A 20,703-nucleotide genomic window follows, 5' to 3' on the forward strand; every position below is an offset into this window, starting at 1 on the left:
GTTTAAGTATCTGCTTCAGTGCTACCTCCTCTGAGAAGCCTCCTGGGCTCCTCTCTAGAACAAATCTGCAATTACCTATTTAAAGGCAATTGCAATTCTCTAGATGCTTTACTAGGCATCCTCTTACCCACCAATTTTTGTCTCGGCTAGTCCCTCTGTCTGGAATATCTGTCTCTTCCTTATTCATCTACCTAATTTCTATTTATGTCCAAAACACCACTTGAACATCACATTCTTACCCCCAAGGCTGATTCCCTGTCAGGCTTGGTCATTAACATTGAACCTTAAGTATGTGTTCACTCACATATCTGTGCCAATAGATAGAAAATTCAGCAAGGGCAGGGATCATGTGGAGTCTATTTTACTTAATTGGAAATCCCTATGATGTAGCCTAGTAGGTGTATGAACATCTAGGTTGTTTGAGGGACTGGCGTGTACAGTTTTCAAAGTGGCCCTAATTACCTGCCTGATTTTTAACAATATTCACAGAGAAAATATTTAGAAATGCAGCTTCTTGGGCTCCAGACCACAACCATTGAATCAGCAATCCTAGGCAGTGTGTAAAAATCTGTTTTTGTGAACTGTCCAGGGGATTTATTTTTTGTGAACTAAAAGAGAACTGGTAGAAAGGGGGGAAAAAAAGGCTGGACCATTGTGATAAGAACTATTGCTAGATAAAAAAGAACCTGGACCATTAAAAAATATAATTCATCATAAGCAATGGGCACAAAGTTCCTTCTGAGGAGATGGAATCCTGGGAGATGGAGTTTGGGCATCTTTCTATAGATGTGAACTGCTAGAAAGACTCATGAGACCATGCAGTGCTCTAGTTACATATGTTTCCTGCACTCATTTCTTTTTTCCTCTGGAAAAAAAAATTGGTATGAATTTTGACACCTCCTGTGTTTCCTGGCTGCCTTATATTTTTTAAAGATGTATTTATTTTTATTTGAAAGGCAAATTTACAGAGAGAAGAGAGAGAAAAATATCTTGCATCTTCTGGTTCACTCCTCCAAAGGGCTATAATAGTGAGAGCTGAGTCAATCCAAAGTAAGGTGTCAGAAGTCTCTTCTAGATCTCCCTCGTGGGTGCAAGAGCCCCGGAACTTGAACCATCCTTAGCTGCTTTCCCTGTGCATAAGTAGGGAGCTGAATTGGAAGTGAAGAAGCTAGGATTAGAACTGGAGCATTAGCCTGTTGTGCTACCATGCTGGCCCTGCCTTTTTGGCCTTAAACATTCTAGGATATATGATTGTCACTATAAATATGTGTATTTAACTAAATTATACCATCACTCTTCCCTCCATCTGCGGTATCAAACCAAGTGTTAGTAGATACTATCTCCTGTAAGTCTTTTGGTAACAACTTTTGTCCACCACTGTCTGAGCACCCCAAACTTATCTGTCATCTGGACTATCATGTCAGCCTCCCATCTGGTGCTAAAACATTTTGGCTCACACTTGAAATGTTGGTCCCAACACAAACGGACCTATGTAAAAACTAAAATCTGTACCCGATATCCCATTCCCTAAAACTTTCCGTGTTTTTTCAGCATTCTCATCATTAGAGTCCAATCACCTCATTGCTATAGCAGAATCTCTTCCCATGTCTCTTACCAGGTTAAAGTTTGCTGATGTGACTTCCCATTATCAATATCCAACATTAGTTTGAGAGCTGCCTAATTTCACTCTCTTCACCAACATGAAATATGGGTGTGATGGAGAATGGATACCTCATTGGACTCCTTCGATTAGTGACGGATGGTAATGATTAGATAAATACCTCCCTAGCATCTCAGCTAGGGTTGAGCTAGAGAAAGTGTTCTCCACTGGCTGGCAGTGTTCCAAAGAGAATTTAAGGTGCTCTAGGAACATATTTGGTGTTACCTCCTTCTCTAACATTCCATCGTTTTTCATATGTTAGCCTCTGCTGATAAATATTGGAATTGTGCTTTAGCAAAACTGCTTGCACTTGAATCCTTTATTCCAGGTTGGCTTCAGAAAAGCCTAAACAAAGAGATGCATTTACAAAGCACTTGACAGTTTGTTTTCTATAAAATGTGGACAATATGTGGCATCTTTCCCTGTGGTGGTTCTTCAGCTTCCCTTCTTTCCAATAGAGATTCCAATTGTCTAAACACTTTTTATTTCCCTTGTGAGCCATGTCCAGTTTCACCCCCTTGCTTTTTCATGTACTGTTATTGCTGCAGGCAACATTTAACATTTTCCTTCTGCAGTGGCTTTGTCCATTTATAACGCCTCACACATTACACAATACTCTGGAAAACCAAAGTCTGCATGTCTGTCTTGGCCATTACTCTTATCAGTGTTTAGACCAATGCATCACACATAGAAATGCTCAAAACTCAGTTTTGTAACAAATGGTTAAAGCTCATTTGCTCATTTGTGAAATGTAAAGTGGTGTGATTATGGAAGGAACTATTTGATTATTGTTTCATAGGAAAAATATAAATAGAAAGTTCTTAAACAAACGAGTACAAGTGGATCCTTTTAAGGAGCTTGGTATGATATTTTTAATCAAGTTCAGCAAGAGGGTTTGTGGTTGAAGAGAAAGAATTCAGAATTAGAGCTCTCTGACTCACATAATGCATATCCGTAGAAAATTTCTTCTCCAATCCAACCTTAAGTTCCTCATTTGATAAATAAATCATGGTAAACACAGACAAGAAAATCTAGTGTTTATACCATGAACTTCTCTTTCCATTTCCAATTTTGTTCTCTAGAAAAAAGTGAAACACAGTTCTTTGTGTACTCACACCCAGTGCTTCTCTGACCAGATGTAAAGAAGTTTTTCGTTTTGTCTTGTTTTGTCTTCACATTGACCAAAGCTTTTAAATGAGCTGGGTGTCTTGCAGATTAATTCAATTGTGACAATTAGCCCAGGCCTCGTAGCTATGGGCTCAGTTCCTCAAGCTGCTCTCTAATTCACACATCAGTTGAAAATAGTAGGTCTTCAGGTTACTTTTACTTCTGTCCAATTTGACTATGAATTGATTCCTTAGTTAGGCTCTATCATTTGTGAGTGTAGTTACAGCTTAATTGCTATGGCTTATTTATTCCAGAAGATATGTTATAAGATACATATGAACAAATGCACTAGGCAAGGTCTGGGTGGTTTCAAGCCCAGAAACTTCAGTCCCCTCTGGAACTGGGCTCTGCATGCTCCTGGTACATAGATGCACTCACCAAGTTAGAAGATCTCTACATTCTACCATTTTATGGATTTTCATGGATATTTTACAGAGAAGGCATGATTGCTTATTAACTCAATCTTCAGCTTTTCTCTTCTTGGAAGATGGTTAGTGTTACAAAAAGTTCCAAGCTTCTATCATGAGCTGGTCTTTCTGATGACCAGCCCACTTCTAGGAGACCATAATGAGTCACATCACTGGAACAAAAGATGCTCCTCACCCTAGGAAATGCCAACAGATTTACTGGCTTCAATCAGAAAACAGGAGCATAGGCTATATACGTATTTTATTACATTGCAGTCAGCCATGAAAGAGGAACTAAAGTTCAGAGACTTGATCTATATCTCCTGAGATTGGTGATGTCATAAGATCTATCTCCACTGAGCACTGTATCACTACCAGTCAATCTGTGTTGACATGAAGTTGAAACAGCTTCCACTGCTGTAGTATTTTATAATAGTGTGCCTTTGGCTCAGACTAGACAACCATGACAAGAAAGAATGATTGAGAACTGTGCAATTTTTAGAGACTGATATTTAATTCTTAGACCACGCTATGAAGAAAAAAACCCCACTGAATACTGAGTCTCAATTTCTTCTAGCTGTGAAAGTTGTACTTGTGATCGCTTGAACTTGTGATCCTTCATCCCTAAAACAGCATTTATGTAAGAACAAAAAGAGAAAGTGAGTCACTTTCATGTCTCAAGATACGCTTGTCCTACCCATGCACTTATTCTTTCACTTTTGAGTAGTTAAAAAATTATGCACATTTTATTTTAAAAGTTGTTTTAATTCTGAGATTTTTCAGTATCTTGGATGGGCAGCTAAGTTTTGACTAGTTTCTTGGAAATAAAAGCAGCATTAAATGGATTGTAGAACTTCAGTCTTAAGAAGTCTGTGTCACTTAGATGCAAGTGAACATACATTGTCCCATGTAAATATTAGATGGCTGAATATGCTGGCTGTATTTCCTTGCTACCATTGAATTTCTGGTGCAGAATACAGCCTTTTTATGGTAGTCAAAGATAAAGTGAATATGTTAGAGGGAATAATGGTCACAACTAATAGCTACTGAGTACCTGCTATGTAACAGCTCTCATTAAGGTGCTATACTTAAGTCATGACATATCTATCTCAGAGCAGACTATATCACTGAATAATTTGGAACCTCATTCTATGGATAATGCTACTAAAAACCATGAAGCTAGGGAGCGGCTCAGGATGATGCAGCAAGCATGCGCCTCTGAACCCAGATTCTGGCAGACAATATTTTGACCCCTTTCCCAGCCTCCCTGTCTCTTCTTGAGTCTGAATCATAGCCAAAACACTAAAGAGTGACCAAGGATGTTAAATTTCCAAACCTACACATCTGATCACATGGTCTTACTTTCTGTATTCCCTGATAGCTGGTCCTAGAAGGTAACTAAGCTTTCCTATTTTGATTTTATGATTTATAATGGAATATAATCAGAAGTTTATTGTCTAGATTGCTTTTCAGTAAACTTAAAATCACTCTGAAGCCTATTAATGTAAAATAAATTTAAAATTAGTCAATAGCAATGAGTTTCTAGAGAATGTAATGACTATTTCATCAATGACATCACTAGATAGAATGAAAAAGAATGAAACTTTTCCTACCATTATTACTTGCATTCAAAGAGCCATCATTATTTTTCTCGATGACAGAATCTACTGTTAATGCGTTAGATGCATCTGATCATCCCTCCGTTATTCTCCTTCATGCAGCTCTCTGAAGGATCTTTTCCAACCACAAATATGATCATGTCCATTGACTTGAGCAGCTGCACCTCGCTAATACCCAGCCTGAAATCCTCAGGCTGGTCAGTGGTAAACTCTCCTCTGGTGGGAGCACTATTGCCCTTTCTACTGTCTATGAATATTGGCCTTTTGTATAATTTCTTAAAAATGCTTTGTTTTTTTCTGAGGTTCATGCACCTGCTGATTCCATTTGCTGAAACACACCATAGGCTTCTTCTTGTCGCCAATTTCTCCTGACTTAGCAAAGATAAGTTACTTGTTCAAGGTGACTAGGCAGATGGTATTTAGACATGGTTTTGGTCTAATGATAACCCAGGTCTCATTCACTTGGAATAAATGACATTTACTCAAAGAAGTATTGTTTCCCATGGGTTGAAGGTCAGAGAAGTTGTGCTTTTGTCTTAGGTTCTTATTTCTGGCTTTAAAAATTAAGTACTGGGCCCAATGTGGTAGCTAATGGCTGCAGTGCTCACCTTACATGCCCCCAGATCCCATATGGGCACTGGCTTATGTCCTGGATGTTTCACGTCCCATCCAGTTCCCTGTCTGTGGCCTGGAGAAGCAGTGGAGGACAGCTCAAAGCCTTGGAACCCTGCACCCACATGAGAGACCCAGAAGCAGCTCTTGGGTCCTGGCTTGGGATCAGCTCCACCCACAGCGGCCACTTGGGGAATAAACCAGCAGATGGAAGATCTTTCTGTCTCCTTCTCTCTGTATATCTCTCTTTCTAATTAAAAATTAAATAAACCTTTGCAGAAAAAGTTAAGAACTAAATGCAGTTACTTATACTGGTGCAGTATGATAGAACATTTTCCTCCAAGTTCTAAAATTCATTTATTTTAGTGATGAGGAGAGAGGGGGAGTGGGAGGGAGAGTGGGAAGAGGAGGAAGAAAGAGAGATATTTGAACACCAGGATTTGTCCAGAAAAAAAGCCAGGAGCCTGGAACTCAGTATAAACACAGATCTTCTACATAAGTGGAATAGCTCAAAGGTTGATTTACAGAGAAAAGGAGAGAGGCAGAGAGACACACACAGAGAGAGAATCTACCATCCACTAGTTTGCTCCCCAACTAGCTACAAGCCAGAGTTGAAGCCAGGAGCTTCTTCCAGATCTCCCACATGTGTGAGGGGTCCAAGGACTTGATCCAACCTTTGCTGTTTTCCAAGTCAGGGAGAGCAGCAAAACAGGGAGTTGGGTATGAAGTACAGTAGTCAGGACTAGAACTGGCACTCATATGAGATGGCAGCACTACAGATAAAGAGTGAGCATGATATGCCACTGCACCAGCCCCCATTTTTCAACTTTTACATTTATCTATACAATGCCAGTACCCTTCAGGAATTAATTACATAGAGGATTGCGTGTGCGCAGACTCAGCCCAATGCTGTTGCTGGTCTAGGTTTCTGTGTTAGTGTATAGACTGCACTGTCTCCGAGTGATCCACAACAAACAAAAACAAGATAAGGACACGTTGAAGCATACAAGCTATTATATATTTTCATAATATAGAATTTTAACATATAGTAATCAACAGTGGCAAAATATTTCTGTCATTGACATTATTTTTGTGAGACCCAACCTGTAATTGAGACCAGAAGAAAACAGTATGGAATAACAAATCCATGAGACGGGATAAAAATATCATAAACAGCAAAATATGTCTGAGTATTTAAAACTGTATAGAAAAAATAAATTAGATGAACAATTGTGTAAATATAAATTAAAAAAGATGACATTCTTAATAAATAAAAGTTTACTATTTACATTTTTATATATTGCTGAAAGACTTAACTTAGATCCATAAAAACACAAATGGGAAAAACATAAACCCAAAAATAGGAGCAGCAAATTTATGCGTGTGAGGTACAGAGAAAGGATTGGAATTGTGTTGGTTTTGTTTTTGTTTTTGTTTGTTTGTTTGTTTTGTTTTTACAGTAGGCCAGTAGAATTCTCAATAGTACAGATTTTAAACACTTTAATGAAGAGTCATTTTTTGGTAGCATTCAGAAGGTGCCAAACAGATTTCAACCTCAGAATAATTAGAAATACCCATAATAATTATAACAATAATAAAATGGTATAATATTGTACATAAATATGGAAGAGCAGTTTGTAATATGAGTACATTTTCTCTAGACGAGATCACAGTTTTATTTTGTAAATATTACATTTAAGTATATATATACACACATATATGTACAACTATATATACATGTGCATATATATGTAAATTTATATTTATATATAATATCTTTATATAGATAGATATCTGTGGACAGGTTATTGATTACAGAGACCCAAGAAAGCAACTCAATCATTGTTCAAAGTCTCCTTGCTGTCTGCTGGTGTGTGGTTTCAGAGGCCCCGAGTTGTTTGCACTCAGAATGCCATGTCTTCTTCTCATGGAACACGTGATGTGGACTTTAAAGTCTGAAGGAATTTCAGAGACTCCCTTCTTCTGAAATTTGAAAATGGCCTGTAAGTCTTGGATAGACAACAGTAAACTGGCTTTTACACTGTAGGAAGGAATTGGCTTTTAAGCAAATGATCAAACTAGGAGAGCCTAGGATACCGGGGAAAAACTGAATTAACCTATAAAGTCAAATATCCCTCAATATAGGTCTTTCTCCCAGGGTGGATTACCATCCAGGAGCTCCAGAATTACTCCTTGACATATCCAAAGAGCGCTCCCTATCTTTCCTAAATTACTACTAGGCCTGTGCCTAATCCATGAACTTCTTGTCAACCTTCCCAGATTGCCAAAGGCCACTGAACCTCTTAGCCTCATCCCCTGTCCTCCCCCTGTGAGGTAGGTAAGTATGATTATCCCCATTTTGCCACTAAAAAAACTGAGGCAAATGTAGAGGCAATGTGACAACTTATTGAAGATCACCAGTCAAACTACTTGGAATTAGCAGTTCTATATTCTGGGGATGTAATTCCTTTATTGGCTATCATACATTCCCTCTGAAAAGCAAATCATTAATAGGAATTTGGCAAAACTGGAATAATTAACAAGACTAAAGTTATGTTTGTTTACTATTTAGATTCTTACTTGCTTTGTTCTTCGCTTAGCATGTTTGGTTTCTCAAAACTCACTGGAGTTACCTGTCTGGTCATGTAGCAGCATTGTTGGAAATTGGGCTGTGCAGTGCAGTTCTGAGTGCAGTCTTTATAGAAAATGCAGTGCTATACCAGTAAATAGAGACATCTTAGAACATAAAAAGCACAATGACACAATATGTCCCCTTAATATATGGAAAACCAATACCAAACCCACCCACTCCCTACTACCACTGATTGCCACCAAACAAATAAACAGAATACTCCACCAATCCCACCAACATATCAAGGGGGAATGGTCATATTTTCTGGACCTACCACAATGTACAGAAAGTAACAGACAATGCTATAAAATCCTACTCTGTGCTCTAAAGAAATGTTTATGCTTATGTCTATCTACTCGGTCAGTAGAATAATTTCCTTTGGGAAACATAGCAATATGTTTCTTCTTAATTTTAAATCATGCATTTTTATTTCATTTTAATCTCCTTGTCATCTATTACTCTGTCTCTGTACAGTTTTGTCACCACCAATTTCTTCTTTTTATTTTCCTACTTGAAGTAGTTCCAGACAAAAACATAAAAAATCTCAGAACTGTTAACTCAATTTTTATTGGTTCCTTCTTTCCTTTGTTTTTCCTTCCCTCTTTCTTTTCTTCCTTCCTTTTGTTCCCTTATTCCTCTCTCCCTTTCTCTCCTTAAACACAGGTAAGACCTATAACAAATTGACAGTTACAACCAAGTTAAATCAAACCTGGAAAGGAGGTAGCTGAGATCTGTCTTGAAGAATTAGTTTAACAAACAGCATTTACATATTAAGCCAAGGTGGGAATAAGATCAACAGAATTATCTAGGCAGTGACTCAATAATGCTGAAGCCAGGAACAGGAGATGACACCTTCCATCTTCAAGCAACTACCATGTATGCCCATCAGTCACTCCCTTCTTCAACACTCCAATTAACCCACCAAAACTGACTTTCCAAGGACTGCATTCCCTTCAACAGTTGTTGGCACAACATTTGAGGATAACACAAGTCCTCTGGGCAGGCACTGAGCCTTTTGTAGCCTCCAAAGACTTCTTTAGATGGGGGCTTAGAGAGTTGTCTGCCTGATCTTTCCATTCTTGCTGCTAACAGGCTAATACTTCTTCAGATGCTGAACCCCTAGCATTACAGGGCCTCTGAGCTGCCAATAAACAGTCGGTACTCCATTGTTCTATGCAGGAGATGACTGAAGGCGTGAGAAAATGAGTCAATTCCCAACAATAAAAAGGAACGAGAAATCAGTGCATTGCATGACTAGAGCGGACCCTCCAGCACTGTTTGAGAAGAGCCTCTTAATTAAACATCTCATAAGTGGGCATGAGGATGGCCACAGTCAAGGAACCTCTTTTACCTAATATTCATGGAAAAACAAATCTGTTGTTAAGAGACTGTAATGATAGTAAGAAATGGACTGGATAGATCATTACTCAAAAGCGCTCAATTCAATTTGTGAGTTAAGAGTTAGAAGTCAGCAATCAGGCATATTTACCCAGTTGGAAAATAGGAGCATAAGACAGTGAGAGGAGAGGTAGAAAGAGGATGAGGACTGATTGAAGATGAGGTTCTTCTGTGGTCCCTGCAATACCTCCTTCTTCCATCATCTTTGAGTCTTACAAAATTGTTTGTTTTTGTTTTTTTTTTTGTTTTTTCAGTTATAACTAATGGGTACTGTTAGGCCACTAACAGGGGTGATACTGTTATTGTCCTTAGTTTGTACCTCTCAACAAGTGCAAAAGAGAAAACTTACACATTGGCGAGAGTTCTAAGACATGTGACAGTGGTACAAAAGAGGACTGACTCTAATATTCCTATTTTTGCTAAGCATTGGCCCTGGTTGTTACAGAAAAAAATGCCCTGGATAATAATAAGATGTTATTTTGTTAGGAAGAAACAAAGGATTTGAGCCTGACCTTAACAGTGGTGGAAAACTCTCATTTCTGTAACCCTATCTCAGAGCTTATAATATGATACAAGCCATAGAAACTATCTAAGCACTGCATCCTTGCTGTGGGCACCTGTGTGAAAAGCACCTCAATATGTCTTGATAGAACTGACCACAGAGAGCCAACAGATGTTCTCAAGTGTCCTTGATTAGCAGGTATGTGCTGCTTGGAATGATATAGTAAAATGCTTTCTGAAGTTGGTTTTGGTCCCCATAGGAAAAGGAGCTGTGATGAATTAACTAGGACTGCCTTGAATGAAGGAGTTTGTATGGGCTGCACAGGTGTCTGATATTTTCAATCCTCACACATGACTATTTTTTTGGTTGCCTTCATTACTTGAGATGACTTGCTTTGCAGTAATATTTGTATCATATCACTAATTTAGCTCCTCCTAACTTCTCGTTTGGCAGCTTCAGATTTCAAAAAGTAGGTCAAACTTAGCCACTCACTCTGCTTCATCTTGCCGTATTCTTGCCCCATACCAATTCAAAGAGAATAAACAGGTGACTGACTCGAAATTGGTAAAGAGACCCACAAAGAGTTGCGGACATTTTTGTGAAACTGACTAGTCTCCACTTAGCTTTTGGAAGCTGAACATGGATTGAGGGAAGAGTTTGCCAGCCACAAATGTGGGAGTCAGTACTGGTACTGAGAAAAATACATGGAAAATGTCATGATTATGTTGAGTACAGCGGCTGTAAACCCTGGTTTCCCTCTGAAGATCCTATAGAACACATCCCACACTGATCATACCTTAAATGATTCTCTGTTATTAGAATTATACATATTAAGATCAATGGTGAGGTCTTCAGGATCAAAGCTTACTGCAATATGAAAGGCCAGGAAGACTAGGATGAAGATGATGAGCCAAGAGTCCAGATGAGTCCAATGACCTCTGGATGGCTCCAACATCATAGAGATTTAACACTGTTCCACTTACAAAATCTAACACTGGTTTAGACACTCTAGATTCTGAAGTCCCTCAACTCCCTTCGAAGATGAGAAACCTACTCATGGGGCACTTGTCACCACGTGGGCCCTTGAGGGGTTTCCTTTTGCAGGAGGGCTAAGAAGTGAGGAACTGTGGGGAAATGAGAGTCATCTTTAAGGCAGACTGTTTGGTTGTGTGGGAGTTTTCCTAACTTAGTTTTATCATCATGGGGGTACTCAATGTATAGGATAGAGCAGCAAGAAAAGTAGCAGCAAATGTGGTCCCAAGGCAAGATTTGAGGAATGGATACGTTCTGTAGGGATGTATGGCCTCTCAAGCCTCAAGCAGGGGGCGGGCATAATACCTTTACATTTCAATTCTAAGCCATTTCCAGCTTGCCCCTCAAACCCTGGTGCTAGGGTAAAGTTCCCACAGTAGCAGAAGACTTGGGAATCTTTGCATACCTTGGAATCTTTACCTCTTCCTAGGCCCTCATTACCCAAAAGATAGGTGGTCATAGACCTTTTCTCTTCCAATCTCAAAGGACTGCACCACTGTGCACGACCCTGCATAGTCCAAGCCTCAGAGTGTGAGTTAAGTTGGTATCTCAACATTGGTCTAAGCAGTTTCTGCAACACTATTTCTCCCATGGTTAGTGTTGGCTAGAAGCCTGAGACAGGAAAGATTATGTTCCAGTCTCTCTGCTCAGTCTCCAGAACAGCCTTGACGCAGATGTTTGTATGGATGCATATGCATGCATGTGTACTAACCAAAGATGTGCACTCTCTCAGACACAGAACACGTTTCTCTCTGTAGTCATGTGACAAATGGTTGGAATTTTAGGAGGCTCCAGGACTGTATGTTGTATATGCAATCCATCTTAGACTCTGGGATGAGATTCCATTCCATCCATCATTCAACATGATGGGATTGGTTCATGCGCCCCACTAGAAGTCATTCCTAGGTGAAATTAAAGGCAGACCGGTTGGGTGCTAAGGATCCCTGGTGTGGAGAGGCCATTCTATTGAGCAGCTGACTGTGAAATCAATACCAAAGGAATGCGGGTCCTGGCATTGGGAATTATTTGACAGGTCTTTGTCTTTCCTTAGCCGTGGCTGTATCCCCGGAGGTCTTTCTGGCTGTGTTCTTGGGCTTTGGGGTCCCGACAAGCACAGTCTCCTTGCAGGTCACAGGACATAGGGAAGGGAGTGACCTGCAGAGAAAGAAAAGAAAGGAATGAATCAATGAAGCTATTTTTATTTCCCTGAAGCAATACCTATGAGATCAGTAAGCAGGGTAGCAGTGAATTGCTGCATTGGGGACTGGGAGGCAGAAGTTGCACATGCAAGTCATGGCTCTGCTTCCTGTCGATCCTGGGACAACTTTTACCAAGTGTACCATGATCATGATCATGGTAGTTTCCACTTGTTTATTGGCCAAGTAATATGCTGAACACTTTCCAAAGGAAGATACTGAGTTCATTTGACAACTCTAAGATAGACACTATAACAACATCCCTTTAATTGATTGGAAAACAGAAACTCATAAAGAAACAAGCATTTAGCCAAACTAATAAGCAACAGATCTTGTGCTCAAAGATAAGCTACTTCTCTTAGAGCCTCAGGTTCTTCTGTGTAGAAATGAGAGAATAAGAGCGATCTTACAGGGTAATCTAACAGAGTTGGATAAAATACTGAAGAATTGTGATGCATGAAAGCAAAGTTAGTTAATATAATCTCGCAAAAGAAAAGAATATCCAACGTGTAACATATGATAGTTGTTCATAAAAGAAATGATCAAATAAAGAATATAAAAGTATTCTTTAAGAGAACATAATTCTCTGCATAGATGAATAATTTTGATTTCTGGAGCCCATGTCTTAGACAACCCCATGTCACCTTTTCAGCATCCCAAAATCCTAAATGTGCAATATTTTCTATATAAATTCTGCACAAAATTCATGTGAAGGGCATTGGAGCAGATGTTAGCATCTTAGGAAAAAGTGTGAGGCCTGCAGTCCAGTTTGCAGTGCAAGCATGCATGTGTTCTGTGACCTTGGGCAAGCTTCCCTTTCTAGAAACAGATAGAGAAAAACAGAGCAAATATTGTCCCCGTGCAGCAGATGATCTATCTTCTCAATGAGCAAAGTACAGTCCCTGTTTGAGTCCCAGTCTGAACTAACGCAAGTAGATTTCACTTCATTGCATCATGCCATTTGCTTATAAGTTTCCCCAGAGGGTCCCCCATCTGCGCAGATGAATTTAATGACCTCATTTGCCTCCTGCCTGGGCAGGGTCTCAAGTGCTCAGTCTCAGAAAAAAAAAAAGTATTTTCGCTTCCTAGTCTCTCTTGTGTACTTGCAGATTTATTCCTCATATCTGGCTTATTTTTTTCTTTGCTCATTGATTCTTCATCCAGCCCCCTTCCCTCCCTTCCTTGTTCCTTTCTTCTTTCTTCTCTCTTTTCCTCCATTTCTGTCACCTTCCATCCTAAAACCCTGCAATAATTTTAAGCGTAGGGTTGAATAGCAGGATTTCCACAGCCCTGTCACCTGCTTCGGGTATGACCTTGAACATAGGAGAATGTCTCTGACATTCAGGGAGCTCATTCATTACAAGGGAATAGTAAAGGGCTCATTTCTTGAGACTGCAATAAGAAATAAGTGAAATAATCCATGAAAAACTGCCCAGCACAGTGCTGAAAGATGAAAAGTGCTCAATTATACACATACACATTACACACATTAGAGTCTACAAAATATAATTTATCTATAAATATAAATATAATAATAATAAACAAATAAATAATATATACATCTATCTTTTGTGTTTATTTTTGTATGTTATTGAAGCAGAGACCATGTCCTTTTTACTTATTTTTGTTTGATCAAGACCTTAAACCAGAGAATGAGTGCAGTTCCATTCACTTGTCTCTCTCTGATAACTGCTCTACAGCTAACACATCTCAGTTCCATTTTCAAGTTAAATTCATCGGTGCTTGATGCTGGAGTAACCCATGCCACAGACTGCTTTTGTATGCAGTACTTCTCTTTCTCTTTGCTGTTCTTTGCTGCTCCCCAGTCAGCACATTTGCTTTCTAGCCTCACTAACTTTGTGGAAGAAATCTAGACTATTCCATCCAGAATCTACAATGCTTTTTCATAATATCCAGAATACTTTTCTATAGATTCTTCACTTTTAAAAGATACACAGGCTAGAACTAGGAGAGACATAGAGAAAAACCCTACCAGGCCCAAGTTGAGAAACTGAGGATGGAGCCAAGTAAAAAAAAAGTTGACAACTGAGCTGGAGGACAAAGGCGGCACCATAAGAGACCTGGTTAGGATCTTGCTTCCCTCACGTTAAACAGTTTGGAAAAAATCCCTTCACTGCCATAGAAGTGTAATTCTGCATTTATAAAATGGAGATTTAATTTTTAAAAATACTGTATTTCATATGGTTGTGAAGATCAACAAAGAAAAAAAAAACAGGCAAAAGGCCCACTAAACAGCTGAACACCTGAGAAGGCTCAATGTCGAATAAGTATGCTGAATTAACTTTCTCACGGACTCATATATAATTGACTTGCTTGCCTTTCCTCCCTTTTTTCCCATCTCCCAGACCTAGAAAAACTCTGTCTTTAAGGTAGCCAACCCCTTCTCCTTCTCCTACTCTGGCTCATATTCTGCCATAAAACGATCCAGCTACCTCTAACGTCTTCCCTATGCCCTTTGCTGTAACTCCTATCTCAGCACAATATTTTTCACGTTTCTCCTACTAAATTACTTCTGCACTTGTATGCCAGATCAGTCTGGACAGGGACCATGTCTGTGTTGAGCTGAATACTAATCACACAACAGGCACTAACTGAATGAACAAATGGATGAGCAAATAAATTTATGAGCACACAGGCAAAAAAACGGGTCAGGGAGCCTTTCCCTGGGATGTGATTTCCCTATCATGTACTAAGTTAACTGCCGATGTCTTGATTCCCCATCTAGCTGAAAATTCTCAGTATGAGAAAGTAGAAAACAAAGCCCCAGCCACAAAGGACTTGCACAGACTTCTCCCACGACCCCTGTTTTGCAGGTTCCTCTTTGTGTTTCCCAGTTTCACTGGCTTCTGCCATCTCATTGCTTGCCGGGCTCTGCCTCCAGTGAACATTTCGTTTTGGACTGGATATTCTGTTTTTGGAATGGCATCATCTTTCTTTCCCCACCTAAAGTAAACCCAGACAGTTTTCTTATTTTCCAGAGATACTACAAGAAGGGAACCTAACTGAAATCAGATGAAGTCTGTACGATTTGGTCTCAGATGGCAAACTAGCACACCCGTGCCTCCTCACATGGTTTAAAATGCCATTGCATTTATTGGACACCACCAAGGAGCCAGAGATTCACACAGGGATGACATGGTGTTCTGTGAAGCCTCTGGCACCCTGTGGGCCCCTTTCTCTCCACTTGTAACACAAAGATCTTCCTAAAGACTCCACAGGGTTCAGAGTTGATACCATGTAGTTATGTAATCTCCAGCCAGCACTGAGAGTGTCCAACTGCACAATATCCTCTGCTTTGTAAACTGCCTCTTCAGAACCGGCCTTGAGGTCCTGTCGTCACAAGTTGTCTCATTAATCGAGAGTCTTAAGCAGGGAGTCAAAAGGTGGAGATATCCAGGTGTTTCTAGTTCTGATAGAGAAGTGGCTTGATGAATTCTGTTTGTGCAGATGCAAGCAGTGAACACCATGGTACACAAACACTGGGGAGACAAGGGTCTGCCCTGTGCCAGTTTCCCATGTATGGGCTCATTGGCTCTTCACAACCCTTGCAAGGCTACCATGGTTAGCTGCCCATCTTAGAGACAAGAAAACAAACTTCCATAAATGTAAAGAAAACAAACTCTCTCCAGGCCTTGATACTGGTCAGTAAGTTGATGATGTAGAGTTCGAAACCCCATTCTGAACACTGAGAGCTTTTCAAGAGGTGATAGAGGAACCAATGCTATTGCCTAATAAAAGGCAAGGTCGCAGTCAGCCTTAGGATGTTACATTGCAGATGTTAATGTTGCTTACCCTTCCCTCATTTCCTCAACACATATTCACTTAGAATTTTAACTATAGACTGAATTGATTTGTTGCCATTTTTATGAAGGGAAAACAGTAGATCCCAGAATCTACACCATATTCAGCACTCCTCAGGGATCCAACAACAACAACAACAAAAACGATATATGAACAGCCCCTGTATCCCAGTCCTCACCCTTCCTGTCTGCCTCCTGCTGCAGATAGATGTTCTGGGTGGGAAACAGGGCACTTCTGTCAGAAATTTCCTGCATTGTCTTGCTCTTGTCTGCTTGATTGACCCACATCATACAAACTAGAACATTTGGTGTCTGCACAGACCACACAATGGGATGAAGGATGGAAGGAGTACAGACACTATGTGGGGCAAAATGACTGGAAAGCCTCATCTCAGGGGCTTAGGAAGAGGTTTATGCCGAGGGATGGCAAGACGAAGCTACAGGAGGAGTTGCTAAGAACTGGAATTCATACCAATAATTACTTTCCAGGAGGTCTACGGAACAGGAGCTTCACACACAAAAAGAAAGACAAAAATCAAAGTACATGGAAACAAGATGTTCAAAGGGGTTTAAAGCAGATGTCATGACATTTTAATTCTCAGGTTTCCATTTCATTTCAACCACTTATTATTGGCCCTCTGGTTTTCAGCCTTTCTCAATCGTAGCTTCATCATCCACACAATGAAGATAATGAGACAACATTTTAACAATAGCACTGTTGAGCTGATGAAACAACATATAAGGGAAACCTTGCAGATGTCCCACACAACACTCTGCCACCTTGTGCAGTTGAGTCCACCTCCCTGCATCTCAATGTGTTACCTTGCTGGATTGTCCTAATATAGTAGTGAGATACCATGCACAAGACATCTTAGAAATGGCTCAGCACAAAGTTTGTGCTCCATTAATGGATTTCCCATAATTCAGGAAAGTTCTTGGGCACTTATATGCCGTGGATGACTTTTTGAGTGTCCCTAAGTTGCTTAGGGTAAGGAGAATTTCCTATAATATAGGTTCTAGAACAAGGGGGCAGGTGAGAACTAAACAGATCCAATAGATAAGGGCAGAGAATGAAAGGAACAAACATCCTCTCCTGCTCTAAGGGGTTTCCTACTGCCAAAGTCAAACCTAGAATCCTAAATTCCTTTTGCCCTATGGACACCCAGTGAAAACTGATCTCTGGACCTCCAGGGCTGGAATGATCAGCAAGCCTGGGAGCCTTACCTACTGCCCACCCTGTCTTTGCTGCTGCTGCTGCAAAAAAATTGCATTCTCATTTGCCAAGGGAAGCATCCCACACCTAAGACTCCCTGGCATTCTGGGCTCATAGGAAATGTCTCCAAACAGAATTGCTAGGATCACTGCCATGTGCGAACAGGGCATGGTCCTATCCCCATGAGCTGTCCTCTTTAGAGACTCAGTCGCATGTAGGAAAAAAAACATCAAGAGGTGGAAGTCAGAAAACTCAGTTTAAATTCAAGCCTCCTGACTTACTAGCCATGAGATCCTGGATAAGGTCCAAAGGCACTCTAAGCCCAACTGGTTCATCGGTGCAATGGGAACGCTAATCACAACCTACAAGGGTTGACAGGATTATGGAAGCTGAAAGAAGCCACCTGGAAGAGTACGGAACATAAGCTGTAATTCATGAAAGGGTGTCTTGTGTTTTTTTTTCTACTTCTTATCATTCGTAATTCAGTCTTGCACAACAAAGAGGAGAAAGGTTTCAAGGAGTTTGACTATTTTAGGTCTTAAATTGGGAGATTTAAATGGTATGAACAGGGACTTTGAGACATCTTAGGCTTCCAGAAGTCAGATTTCCAGAAATCTCTAGTCAGAAAGGCTGCAAAACACAGGATGAACATCTGAACTAATTATGATAAAGTCATATCTGCCTCAAGGGATTCCTCATCTACTCCAATCCATACTTCATATAGAGCTCTCACAGGCTCCCCCCTCCTCCCCAGTTACTATTTCCCCCATCCAGGAATATTCTTACTCCTTTGTTAGGTCTCATTGTCACTGCACCCCCTCAAGAAAGCTGTTCTTGACTTTCAGACTAATTCTCTGCTAGATCCTGCACCTTCCTGTCCTTGGCACGCAGGTCATTAAATTCAGAGTTACGGAGCTCATTGTTCAATAGCAGGCTTGCCTAGCACAAGGGAAACTGACGCCTGTCTGCATCCTCCTGCATGTATGTAGCCTTGGCAAGGACTGGGCTCAATAACATTGACTTCATTGGAGGACGGAAACAGGAACTGATGGAAGGAATGGCAACTTCAAGCAGCAAAACAGTATCATGTAACACAACAAGGCCAAATAGCATAATATAAATTATATAATTATTTTATATTTATTTTAATTACAATGTTTTGTATTATGTTATATTTATATTATGTATAATATTATAATATAATATATTATATTATGTATAATATTATATATATGATTCGTATATATATGTATATATATATATATATATATATATATATATATATATATATATATATATAAATGTAGTAGTGGATTAGGAAATGCATTTAGAACTGGCTGCGAAAAAACCAAAACAGAAAAACAGATTCTGAAGTCCCTTTGTGAAGATTTGGTGCTTCTCCAATCTGGAATTGCTGCAACAAAACCTGGTATAGGAAGAGTCAAAAAGGAGACCTGATGCTCACATGCAGCAACCTCCATTACCCACCTCTACACACAACTGCATGGAACTGAAGTTGTAATCCTTTGGAACCTTCACCTTATCATTAATATCATGACTTCATCTCCACGCCATGTACTCTTTAGAAAGAATTATACCTTTAAGGAAGTCCCTCTTATCTACCCTACCCTCATCATGCCAAAAAAGGAAAGAAAAATCAATGCTTTTTTTATTTCAGTACATAAGTTACAGTAGAATGTAGTTATTTTAATCAAAGAGGCTCTATTTCCAACTGACAGTGCTAAATGGTGGCACAATTCTTGAATTTTTCTTTAAAAGACACACTTTATTGTCCATTCATTATCAAAGATAATATACTCTGGCAATACAAAATAGATACGATATTAGAATGTATTTATTTGGAGACAGGAATCAAGAGGCTTAAAAATGCTCAGAACTTTTGGAATAAATTCTGAGAGTTAATTTCAAAGGAATAATGAAAGCATTAACATTTATGTGCAAAGATGCTCATGATCATCATTTTTTACAATTGTGAGACACTGAAATAACTCATATGTGAAAAATAAAAGTTAAGATAAATGGCCATGTAAATAGCAAACATCACATTCATATAATAAATAAGAGCACAGCAAATATACACAGCTATTATAGCTAAATATAGTCCAGGATTCGGTAATGCCTTTGTATATTTCCTGTGTTAAGTAAACAAAACCAAAGAAAACAAAATCCCAGACTGCCAATGCAGAGATATATATGGAGAAACATACATCTTTGCACTGAACAAATTACCTATAATAAAATACATTAAAAACAAAGCAGTGGTTATCTTTTGTGTGTAAGATACGAGTGATTCTTTTGTTCCCTTCTTTCTGAATTTTCCAAAGAAGAGAATATGTATTGCTTCACAATTAGATAAAAAGATAAAATTAACAGAAGATAAGAGTTTTCGTCTCTTAAACCTAAGCAGTAATGAATGCCTTCAAGGTAGTATCAAGGAGAAAGAAATCTAAATCAAATAGGGGTGTACATGCTACGAAATATGATTCATGAAGGACTAACTGATTGCAGAAAACCTCAGCATCTTTATTCATTAAAAGCTACATTAGGAATCCTTCAATTGGAATGCACTCCATGGACCTTTCCCTATTCACTGCTGTGTTCAGAATGACAGGGTCTTTTTTGCAATGAACTAACTCTCTTCAGGATGTTGCAATAGAAAGGCACTTGGTTTGGTTCCCAGGAAGCCAGGAGTCTTGCTCTGCTTCTATCACTCCTTCTCCTACTGGAGCAAATTAGTTATTTCTGGGTTGCAGTACCCCTGTTGATATAATTTCTGCCTAGTAATTCCTAAGGACCCATCATCCTTGATTGATTTATCTTTCCTGTCTCAGGAATTCGGTTTCCTCTACTTTAAAAGGAGAGATTAGAACAAATGATGATCTTTACAATCAAATGCTTTTTCAGTTTAGATTGTAGATGAGGACAAAAATGGAAATTATTTCTCACTAGCTCATTCAACACAAGAATGCTCCTCAGCTACATTGGGTGAAGTCCTACCACTCTCCCAATGCTGCGCTCACCTCTGGTCAGAAAGAGAATGGAAATGGTTACTTTTTATTATTGGTTGATAAGCGTTGTGGTTAAATGCAATGGTTTCATTAGGAACACTTGAATCGCTCCTCGTACAGCCTCCCTTTGATGGTCCCCCAAATCCCCTTGGTTGCTTCCACTACCTATGACACCTTAGCTGGACCCTCAGCATACTTTTTCCTCACTTCTAAAAGAACTCATTGCAACTTTAGTGATATGTTTCCATATCTTATTCTAAACTTGGAGGACCACATCTGTAATGATCACCTGGGGCTCAGCACATGATATTGGGTAACAATTTTTAAGTATCACCTTACATTTTAAAATATTTAGAGAATTAAAACACAAAGCAAAACACAAGCTGAAATTAAGCTTGCAAGCAGAACACTGACA

The 20,703-nt window shown here is 39.4% G+C and overlaps 1 protein-coding gene across 1 annotated transcript in view; it reads right to left on the bottom strand.

Moving 5' to 3' along the window:
* Positions 1-6,461: 6,461 nt before the first annotated feature.
* PAPPA (pappalysin 1) overlaps positions 6,462-20,703 on the bottom strand; it is a 246,820-nt gene continuing 232,578 nt past the window's right edge. Inside the window, exon 22 of the mRNA XM_036496589.2 lies at positions 6,462-12,184. Coding sequence (XP_036352482.2) covers positions 12,077-12,184 — 108 coding nt within the window. The 3' untranslated portion in view covers positions 6,462-12,076. The remainder of the gene's footprint in view (positions 12,185-20,703) is intronic.

Source organism: Ochotona princeps, chromosome 14 (genome assembly GCF_030435755.1).
Source record: "Ochotona princeps isolate mOchPri1 chromosome 14, mOchPri1.hap1, whole genome shotgun sequence".
NCBI classification, from domain to species: Eukaryota; Metazoa; Chordata; class Mammalia; order Lagomorpha; family Ochotonidae; genus Ochotona; species Ochotona princeps.